Below are 11814 nucleotides of genomic sequence, written 5' to 3'. Positions count from 1 at the left end.
GTTGCCCAGGCTGGTCTCAAACTCCTGGGCTCAAGTGACCTGCCTGCCTTCACCTCCTGAAGTGTTTTTCTATGGTCAGATATGTAAATACTTGTCATTGCACTACAGTTGCCTACAGTATTCAGTACAGTACATGCTGTACATGTTTATAGCCTAGGAGCCGTAGACTATACCATATATTCCAGGTGTGTAGTACTAGGTTTAAGTACCCTCTTATGATGTTTGCATGACGAAATCATGTAACAATGCATCTCTTAGAATGTATCCCCATTGTTAATCAGTGCATGACTGTACTTCAGAATGATTTTTTTTTTTTAATTAGACTGAGTCTCGCTCTGTTGCCCAGGCAAGTGTGGTGGTACAATCTTGGCTCACTGCAACCTCTATCTCCTGGTTTCAAGCTATTCTCCTGCCTCAGACTCCCAAGTAGCTGGGATTACAGGTGCATGCCACCACACCCAGCTGATTTTTTGTATTTTTAGTAGAGATGGGGTTTCACCATGTTGGCCAGGCTGGTCTTGAACTCCTGACCTCAAGTGATACACCCACCTCAGCCTCTGGAAGTGCTGGGATTACAGGCATGAGCAAGCCACTACACCCAGCCCAGGATGAATTTTAAAAACTTTAAAAATGTTCACATAGAAATGTTATTTTTGCTTTATTATTTTATGACACAAGGTATGTAAGCTCTCTTTTTGCTGAGGACAAAAAAGAGTTTAAAAAATATATACAATATATTACCCACCTGTTCATCTTTACTAATTACAAAGAGTTTAATTTTAACGTTGTTATCCTGTAGGAAGTAATTTCCATTGTTACAGTGAATGGCATGCACTTATCTTTAGCAAATACCCTAGTATTTTATATCTTGTATAGAAATATGCTTTGGTGTGATTATGAGATGGTTTCTTGATTAATACTCTTAGAAAACTGACTTGAGGGTGGTTGGTGGGTGAGGGGAGAGAAAGCATTAGAACAAATAGCTAACATATATGGGGCTTAAAACCTAGATAATGGGTTGATAGGTGCAACAAACGACCATGGCACACATCTACTTATGTAACAAACCTCCACGCTCTGCACCTGTATCCTGGAATTTAAAAAAAAAACAAAAGTTAAAAGGAGTTCTTCAGAGTAAAGGAAAATGATATAGGTCAGAAACTTGGCTCTACTTAAAGAAATAAAGAGCACTGAAGGAAAAAAAAAATGAATTTGAGGTACAAGTAGCCAGCCGTAGTTCCTGTCCATGATTCTCTAGAAGGCTATTTTTTAAGGCTCTTGGGCCCAAAAATTGCGGCAGCTGGGACCTCTCCTGTATTCAGAAATGCTTTTCTACCTGATGGGTTAATCGGTGTACATGGCACCTGGTTCCTACAAATGAAATCTTCAAGTTGCAAAGAGATTTATGTGATTGATCTTTCCTGGAATTAAGTGTGATTGGGGATGAGTGCTGTTCACTCTTCCCAATGTCTTCTCCTTTCCTCTCCCTTACTGTCCCTCCCCAAACAATAATAAAAATAAGAGAAAGAGAAGGCAATGACAATCTGGATTTATAATGTCAAAGTAAGTTCAGAGTAAAATGCATTCTTAGGTTTTCATTTTAATGCCTTTACTATGTGTGAAATTGCCTCTTTCTCTCTTATTACATTTGAAATTGCCAGAATTACTGATCAGCCTATCAACTAGCCTGTTCTTTATTCAAGGTGCTGACCTAGCTGAGGAGGAAGAGTGACCAGTATACAGGGTTTCTTCTAACATTAGAAGAAATATGTGTGTGTTTGTGTGTGTGTGTGTGTGTGTGTGTGTGTGTGTGTGTATTCATTCCTTAGAATAAGACTGATACAAAGAAGGCAGTTTACTTTTGTAGACTACTAGAATATACTGCTTTATGCATTAATTCCATCTGGGATATGTGACTATACCCAGGCCATTACTTAAATGTTGTCTGAACTTGATGACTATGGAAAATAATCTTTATATTCATGTCTATATTTTTAAGTGTATTTTCATTAAGTTATTACTTGACAAAAGATATTTTCTAGGATTAGCCTGCTTGACCTTTGTGAGTCACCAGATACAAAATTGAATGTGTCAGGGAAACTATTCTGAAATTATTTGGACTGTGTATATATTTTGTATACCCTCTGTCTTCCCTGTGGAGAACAAAAGTTCTTATGATTGGAGCTAGGTTCTCACATACCGTAGAACATACATTCGAGTATAAAGAGACCCTCAAAATAATGTGCCACTTGCAATGTTATCAGTGAAGACATAAAAGAGAGGTAAAGTGATGTACAAGGGTCAGTCACCTCACACTTAGGGCAACCTGGGCACATGGTAGCCTAGCGCTGAGGATTGTGCCTGTGGTTCCAGCCCATGGCATGCGTTTGACCTTTGTTGTAGCTGCGTTGCATACTCTTCTCCAGTGTTCGAAAAGCAGAGTAAGTCAGTAGGACAGAAGAAGCCTTTCAGTCTGTCCTCTCATTCCTGTCATTCCCTTGCAGGCCAACTTGCCCCTGCTGCAGCGTGAGCTCCTCCACTGCGCAAGACTGGCCAAACAGAACCCTGCCCAGTACCTCGCCCAGCATGAACAGCTGCTTCTGGATGCCAGCACCACCTCACCTGTTGACTCCTCAGAGCTGCTTCTCGATGTGAACGAAAACGGGAAGAGGCGAACTCCAGACAGGTGAGAGGGAGGAGGAGCCTGGATGAATCATGACCTTTTTCTCATACCTGTGGCATGAGGAAACGTTTCATGTCACAATTAAACTGCTGGCCTATGTCATTCTTGCACAATAGCAATAAGCCATTGTGGCCATCTTGAGAATCTGGCTCTGGCTGGGCTTTTACAGAGTTTTGAATCTCTGGCCTGTGACAGTTTGGCTTTTGTGTAGGTTAATCTTTTCTGCTTGTAATTATTAAAGCTGAATGGTGAAGATGAATGATTTTTCAGATTTGCCAAGTACCACTGATGGCTCTTAGATGCACATCAGTATTAAAATTCTCATTTATTATGTAATTTAACCCAACCACATATTTTACTTCGATATTCTGAAATGGCTGTTCCTAGTTTCCTTAAAATGTGATGGTTTTGAAGCTTGTCTGTATGTATTTCTTAACACAGTACAGTAGCTATTTGTTTTGGTTTGTATATGAACTATGAGAAAACTTCTGGGACACTAGATGAACTGAGTGAAGATAAGAGTTATACAGTAGAGACAATAGATGGTATTTTTGCTGAAAATTTTACTTGTTAGATACTGTTCTATCAGATACTGTACTGTCATAACTGAGAATTCTAAGAAATGTAAAATAAAACCACTTCTTCATTAAACCCTACAAAGTAATTGTTGAATAAAGCATACACATGAAATTTCCCATTTACCGTAGTAAAATAATTTTTATGAATACCTCATCCTCATCTATAATTATCTTCTGATGTAGGAATCCAAAGTCTTATTAGCATCATTTTGCATAGTATTTTTGAAATATGGAGAATTTTACAATGAAACTATGTTCAAAAACTTATTTAGCATATACTTTGCTTTCTTTCTCTGCTTATCTATTCTCTTTTGCTGCATTTCATCAGGCATGGGTATAACAGCCTTTGAGAGGTTAACACCCCGACACAGTTATGTTCCACATTCATAGGAGCTTAAGATCTTTGGAGCTGCTCAGAGACATCTATTTGTGACTGACTTAGCTATCCTTAAATGTATTAGCTGCTTTGCAAATCAGAATGTTATTTAAAAGCCAGCCAGTTTACATACTGTTATTACATAATCCTCTGTTAAGCAGTTTTTATGCTACAATCTCTGTAATTTTGTTCCTCTTGATATAGAACCTCTTAATAGTTAAAAATTCCTAAAGCAAACAGTTAAATATTAGTCTCCTTTTGACGTAGTGTAGGCCTACCTTCATATATGACCTACAAACAGAGTTACTTTCTTATTCTTGCAAATCATATTTTGTTGGTCATATTTAAGAGTGAAATAGAGCACTTAGTGCTTTAGCTTTTAAAGGGAACTGCTTAATCCTGATGCCTGAGTGGCATGTCCACATGATGCTGAAAACCAAGAGGTGGCTCAACGATAGATGATTTACATGTGCAATCCTGTTTGACCTGAACCGATTTACCCTGCAGAAAATGAGTATGACATACAGATACTGAGATATTTTAGCTCCATAATAAAAGAATGAAGAAGAGACTCGATGGAAAATTGGAAGAAGGAAATTTATTTAGGGTTGTTGGGGTGGGGGAGAGTGTAACAGGGAAAGGTTTAGATAGCTAAGATAAATGTAGAGATGATCCTACAGGCAAAATTGAAAATGGACACAACTTACTCTGGCATTCCTAACTGCTAAATAGCCATAACAGGGAATATGAAAATCTGTTTCATTCATTTCTCTATATTTCCAGCTATTTTCCCACTATCTCTTTCCCAGTATTTTATATTTGAATGTATTGTGACCTTAGACTATGCTTGCACAGTGTTAAGGTAAGTGCTGGGCAGTATTGTTAACATTGATATAAAAACTTCATCTTAAATTCCACAGAGGCTCAGCATTCTTGTTTTGATGCTTCGTCGCTGTGCATGCATCAGTGTATGCATTCAGTCAGGTAGAACTCTCCTAAAAAGAGTCTTTGGTCTGATTTTTCCGTTGGTTTTTCATGGATGGTTGCCAGAGTCAGAGTTCACATGGTTAATCTTTGGATGGAACATTCTTTATCAAATGGAGCACTGAAATATACATTATATCTCAAAGATGGCAAATGGGTTTCCTTAGAGTTAGGAGGAAGGGTAATGAGAATATGTTGTGTAAATACATTTGTATCTTGTGGGAATTTGATCAGAGCCAAGAAAATATGGGCCTCTACAGTATTTTTTCTTTTTGCATATATTTTCTGCATCTTGTTTGCATATGCATTTTCCTCTTCTCTGGTTATTTATCTGTATATCCAGATCTACTATATGAAATTTTATAGAGTATGGAGCTGTCTGACAGCAGAGCTTTTTTTGTTTTACTGAATGTTTTGTTGGTGCATATGGTCTGACATGGATGAGCAGCCACGGTGAGATTTTGGAGTCTATTAAACTGGCTCATTAAAAAGATCAATCTGTTTCTGTAATAACACTGGGAGCCATCAGTCACTAAAAGAGGGAAAAACTGACACCTGAGGAGAAAACACATTTTGGTAATTTGTTCATGACATGTCATGAACAAAAGAGCGCTCTGTATTTTGTTTACAACTTTGGGAGCTTAAATTCTGTGACGATTGCTGAGTTAATGTACTAAACAGTCATCACGTGTTTCAGGGATGGGTTTTGGCAAATTTAACTTTCTTCTTGTCCTTAAATATGATTGTCACTGGTTATGTTTTTTTCTTTAAACATTATTGTTATTTACAGAGAAATGAGTACTCTAGGGAAGTCTATGAAATTTGTTGTTGTTGTTGTTCCTGTATGGAACAGTGAAATGTTTTCTACTTTCTTTTAAATGTAGCTCTGGGGAGCATCTCTGAACAAGTGTACTGATTTTGTAGGTCTGTGAGAGAATATTGTAGAACCCAAAGTAGAAAAAGACAATTTTTATTATAAAATTATGTTATTTCTTTCCTAAAATATTAGGGAAAGTAAGTAGAAAATTCTGATTTCTATTCTTTGTTAGTATGTGGAAGTCATTTATAGTAAATATTTATTCTTTTACCATTCTGTGGTGGGAGATGCTGAAGAAGGGAATGTGATCTTTTGTTTTGGAGCCGTGTAAACGAAATGAACACTCTTACAGATAGAGAGTAGAAGCTAAAACTGCTCACCGTGGTGACTCGTAAAGACACAAGCACTTTTGTGTAGGAGGAGGGAAAAGAACTGTTAGATAATGCTTTCTTTGAGGCTGCAGAATGGATTAAAATTAAGATTTAAAGAAAATAATTGTGTTAGGATGATTATCATTGCTGTCTTTCTTTTCTCAGAGCTTTGATATCACAGCTTTTCGATCTAATTTGCCTTCAATATTGTGTTCTCACCTGTTATGCTACTTTTCTGATTTAGGATTTTTCTTGCTTAAGAAATCAAACCAAATAATCTTTGCTTTTGTGTAGGTAACATGGTTGTTTTGTTTCCCATTTTGTTCCCCCTACTATCTCAAATGATGGATGTTAAGTATTAATCCCCTTCTTTTTGTCATTATTTTAATGTAATTATGCTTTACATTACTCTCAGTTTAACACTTCTAAACTTTCAATACAAAGGCCATGTAGTTGGATTAATATGTATTTCCTCCTCCCCCAAGAATTAAACATTATTCTCTAAAAAGAATTGCTTGAACTTTAGAGTTATGTAATTTGTCAGCTGGGAGGGATCTTATGGATACACCAGGCCCCATTCGTTTTTTTTTTTTTCCTTAGGCATGATCTGCAATGTTGCCCAAGCTGGTCTCAAACTCCTGGGCTCATGTGATCCTACCACCTTGGCCTCCCAAAGTGTTGGGATTATAGGCATGAGCCACCACACCCTGCCTTTTTACATTTCATACCAAAAGAAAAAAAAATCACACATACTTTAAATTTATGGATTTGCTCGTGGGATGTTATTTGTATTTTTTTTTTTTAAGACAGTGTCTCGCTATGTTGCCCAGGCTGGTCTCAAACTCCTGGGCTCGTGTAGAAAGTGCTGCCTCAGGCCCCTGAGTAACTAGGACTACAGTTATGCACCACCACACCCAGCTGGCCCCCATCTCTTTATTCTTGCACAAACTAAGGTCCAAAGAACTTGCCTAATGTTGCAAAGCTTCTTAGTGGAGAAACAAGCATATTTGCATATTTGAAATCTTCCAGTTGTATAAGATTGTTTTAATGTGCAGAATTTAAATAAGGAAACTCAACTAAGACTTAAGCTTCTCTTTTTTCACCTTACTTTCCCTCATTTATTTTCTATAGTTGCTCAAGTGGGTAGATGCCATAGTATAACATTCTGAGGTTTTATATATATTTTTAACAACAGTAGAGCCACAGCTAGCCTGTGTTCCTGGCTTAATGAGTCAGTTAGAAAATGCTGAAGGTTGGAGGGTCAAAGGCAATCATTTTGAAATCATGTTGGTTGTATTTGTGAGATTCGTTATGACAGTACACACCAACTAAACTGAATAGGTCCTTTTTTTTGTTTCTGTAAAATGATGGAGATTTCACTGTTTTTATCTTTCTAAAAGAAAAGATAGATACACTTTACAAGGAATTGTAGGGTCAGTTGTGCAAATAAGAATTAAATTTGTATAACCTGCATTCAGTATTCTATGAAAAAAATGTAGGGATTTTATGCCACATTTATTTATTCTAGTTTGTGTTGCATCTATTATGTATTCCACAGTTGCAAGGAGTGATTTTTAAAAATATTAGTCACATCAGTTTGGAGGCCTTTCAGTGAAATAGCACAAAATTACATTTACTTATTTATTTATTTATTTATTTTTTGAGATGAAGTTTTGCCCTTGTTGCCCAGGCTGGAGTGAGTGATCTCGGCTCACTGCAACCTCCACCTCCTGGGTTCAAGCGATTCTCCTGTCTCAGCCTCCCAAGTAGAGAGGTATCAGATGCCCGCCACCATGCCTGGCTAATTTTTTGTATTTTTATTAGAGACAGGGTTTCACCATGTTGGCCAGGCTGGTCTCAAACTCCTGACCTCAGGTGATCCACCCATCTCGGCCTCCCAAAGTGCTGGGATTACAGGCATGAGCCACTGTGCCCAGCCAGAAAATTACATTTATATGTTAAAGATAACACAGTTATACAGGGCATTTTGTTCTCTCCACATTCCAGCTTCAACTTTAACTTGTTAGCCTGATTTCTTGCTGCTTTGTTAGGTCTAACTTTACTGCATACTCCTCACGCCTTAGTCTCTATTCCAGCTGATGGTTTCTGCTGTCTTTCCTAGTTCTTATATGTCATAATTCTATTAATACCTCACGGCCTAACTCAGTATCTACTATTTGAATGAAAGCTTCCCAATTATAAATAATATAATAATGGTTACTATTTACTGAGCACTTCAGATATGCTGGACCCTGTGCTAAATAATTGACAGACTAACATATAGCACTTCTTTCCTCACAATCCTATGACATAGATTCAAGAAGGCCAAATAATGTGTGTGAAGTCACATAGCTTGTCAGAAGCCCTAATGGGATTCTAACCCTGGGTTCTCGGACACAAATGCCCATGCTCTCATAGCCGTGATTCTGTACCATCAGCCTCTGAATGCCCCTGCCTGAAAACAAAATGCTTTGATTAACTTATTGAATGCCAAATTCATGTTAGGCTCTTTTCTTAGATTCTTTCCTATAGTTCTCTCCATAGCTTTGAGATAATCATTTCCCATTTTGCAGGCAGAAACACTGAGGCTCTTAGAGGATTAAGCCTCTTGAGTTTATATGGCCAGCAAATAGCAGAGCCACAATTTGAAGCCATCTCTATGTGACTCCAAAACCTTTGTCCTTTTGAGTACACATTCTGAAGTAATCTCTCACTCTGCTCTCACATACCACATTTGTTCTGTTTTTAATGGTACCTTCTGTATACATGTCCTGTATGAAAGTATAGAAGCCTTGTAGCTCCAATTAAATCATTTTAATGGTAAAGAATTAAAGTCTGCCCTAAATAATAATCTTATGGAAGGTTGAGGGACCATGTTTCTCTCATCTTTGTACTGCCACTGAAGTGAAGGATAGTGCATTACACATACTGGGGACGTAAAACAAAGCAAAACACTACAAACAGAACAAAAACCACTATTGAACAAATAATTCAAATTAAACTTAATGCAGTCATTTTTAGTAGTGTATTAAATGGTCTCTCTTCCAGGCATCTTTATTTATTTAGTTAGTTAAAAAATGCATCTCTGAAATACAATAAAAACAGCCACAGACAGCCCAGGAACCAAATGCTGTGATTGGTTCACTGACCAGAAAAAACTGGAGGGCTCCAATAGAAACATATAGATGACAGATTCAAATAAGAAAGCAGAGTTCCAGACAGCAGGAGCAGCAAAAATTGAATACTTCAGCAGTGGCAGAGATTAGAAAAGGCAAGGGAAACAGCCAGTAACAGCCTAACTGTTGAGCAGATGGTCAGCTTCAGACACGTGACGGAAGCATTCCACCTTCTCGCTGCTGGAGGGAAGGCTTAGATGGCTCCCCCAACCTGCATATTGCAATCCTTGAAGGTCTGGGCATCACGTTTGTGTGTCTGGAGTGGCAAGTGTCCACCTGCCTCTTATTTACTTCTAAAGGTATTAGCACACTGCTCAGAAAGTTCTCACTCCTAGGTGGTTGTTTAGCAATGGAGAGATTAAAGGTGCTTCTCTCCATCTGGCCCAATAGTGATGGTCCTGTGGCATTCAGCTCGCTGTTCATCATCTAAATGTCCCACTCTCTCCAGAGTGATGGCAAAACAGAGAAACCACTGCAGGTTGTCATGAAGAATTAGGTTTGATTTTCTTTTTAAGGATGCTGGGGAATTTGTAATGTATTTTGCTTCGGTACCTTATTCAGTACCAATAAAAGTGTGTTATGTGAAATTCATATCTAAAGTCACCTCTTTCCTAACAATTCCTGAAGAGACCTCTTGCTGAATTATGTTTTAAAAATTATGATGATGAGAGTGATTTCCCCCCCTTGATTCAATGTCTAGTCATTCTATGGCAATCTTAACAAACTGCACGTGTTAGAAAAGGAAAGGAAGATGTGTTTGATGTTATTAATGTCTTTGGTCTGTGTTTAATAGAACTACCTTCCTAAGATTTGGATACAGACTTCTGAAATATAAGAATAAAATAAAGTAAGTCTTCAATGCCTGGCCTTAAAAGAATTTTAGACCCAGTGTCTCACTCCTATTCATTTTTCAAGGAGCTACAGTCTAGGGATGGGACTTGGCTGGGCTATGGAGGCAAACAGCAAACAAATCTGGGGGCCCCTGGCTCTGGGGGATACTGGCAAAGTGGGACCGTGGTGTGACAAGATAAAGGTATCCTGGGACAGGAAAGAGGGACCCATATAGAGATGCTTGAGATCAGCAACAGGACTTGGATTTGGAAAAGAAAGTTGTAGAGTGACTTCCAATTTCTACTTAGGTGACTAGGTAGAAGATGGCACAGAAAGCAAAAGAGAAATGAGGCCAGTTTGGACTTGTGAAATGTCTGTCAAAACTCAGATAAGTGAATGTGTAAGGCACGTAATTTATTTAAATAAATAAATAACAGGACGAATATTAGAATTTGTTTCTTCTTTCTTAGGTTTATCGTGCTCTACCAATTTGCCTTCCCCTAAAACAATATTTATAGTGGTAGTTCCTCATATTAAAAAAAATCTTAATGTAGAGAAAAAAACTTACACCCACTTCTGCCATGTAGATTTGTCCTCTTGTTCTACTTATTGTCATGATTTTGTGATAGATTTTTTTCATACTTCCCCGTTTCCTTGAATGTTACACTGTTTTATATAAATGTTACTAAGGGATTTCCGGCACACTCTAGCTCATCATCATCTTAAAAATATTTCATGTAGAGTTTTTGTTTTTATTTATTTTTATTTTTTCCTTGAGATGGAGTCTCGCTCTGTCACCTAGGCTGCAGTGCAGTGGCGCAATCTTAGTTCATTGCAACCTCTGTGCCTCAGGTTCAAATGATTCTTCTGCTTCAGCCTCCATAGTAGCTGGGACTACAGGCATGCTCCACCACACCTGGCTAATTTTTTTTTTTTTTTTTTCTTAGTAGAGACGGGGTTTCACCAGGTTGGCCAGGCTGGTCTCAAAGCTCCTGACCTCAAGTGATCCACCTACCTCACCCTCCCAAAGTGCTGAGATTACAGGTGTGTGCCACCATGCCCAGCCTCATGTAGTTTTTAAAGGACATTTATTTTCTTTTCCTAGTAGTTTACAGTTTCTGTTATTGAGGAGCTGGAAAAAAAAAAGAGCCTGAGATAGGGTAAAGTATAAATTAGGTTGTCTCTTAATTTGTTTCCACAAGTAGAAACAAATTCTGTTTGTTAGTCCCATTTCACTGAGCAGAATACTGAAGCCAGAAAGTTAAGTAACTGGAGATCACACAGCTGAGTCCTAAGGGTACACCCCTGCCCTCAGAACATGAAACCTCGAGAGAGAAGTGATTGGGATCTAAATGTTGAAGTGGTTAGATTGTGTTGAGGAAAATGTCTCCTGGTAAGGAGATATAACATCCTCAGGTAGACTTAAAAAACAAATAATATAAAACTTTCAGAAATCCTTAAGACATAACAGACTTACCTCTCACTTCAGATTTCTACTAGAATTTGAGTTATTTCAAGGGTATACTGGTATGGGACAATGAAAAGTCTTTGCTAATTTTGCCTAATACACTGAAAAGGGCAATGAAGAATGCAAATATGGAGTTCACCCAAGCAAACGAGATATAGGTAGTTGTAGGCATTTCTAAGAAGCAGACAGACAAATGGCAATTAATTGTTTGAGTTACCCTTCTGAACATACGTGCTTTGAATAGAACTGGCCTTGTAAGTAGACATTAGTAATTTGAGGAAGCACCAGAGACCCTTCATAGCTTTATTTTTGTGGACAGTGAAAGTTTTGGTGTTTTCTTTTTTTCCCCCTTTTTTTTGAGACAGGGTCTCACTCTGTTGCTCAGGCTGGAGTGCAGTGGTGTGATCATGGCTCACTGCAGCCTCGATCTCTTGGGCTCAAGTGATCCTTCTGCCCCAGCTTCCTGATTAGCTAGGACTACGGGTGTACGTCACCATGCCCAGCCAACTTTTTGATTTTTTGTAGAGACA

At 38.1% G+C, this 11814-nt stretch overlaps 1 protein-coding gene across 1 annotated transcript in view; it reads left to right on the top strand.

Annotated features, from left to right (window-relative positions):
- RUNX1T1 (RUNX1 partner transcriptional co-repressor 1) overlaps positions 1-11814 on the top strand; it is a 137439-nt gene that overhangs the window by 88023 nt on the left and 37602 nt on the right. The window contains 1 exon segment of the mRNA XM_032760027.2: positions 2505-2686. Coding sequence (XP_032615918.1) covers positions 2505-2686 — 182 coding nt within the window.

This window comes from Hylobates moloch, unplaced genomic scaffold (genome assembly GCF_009828535.3).
Source record: "Hylobates moloch isolate HMO894 unplaced genomic scaffold, HMol_V3 SCAFFOLD_9, whole genome shotgun sequence".
NCBI lineage: Eukaryota > Metazoa > Chordata > Mammalia > Primates > Hylobatidae > Hylobates > Hylobates moloch.
The sequence above is the reverse complement of the archived record's forward strand: the minus strand, read 5'-3'. Positions and strand labels throughout refer to the sequence as shown.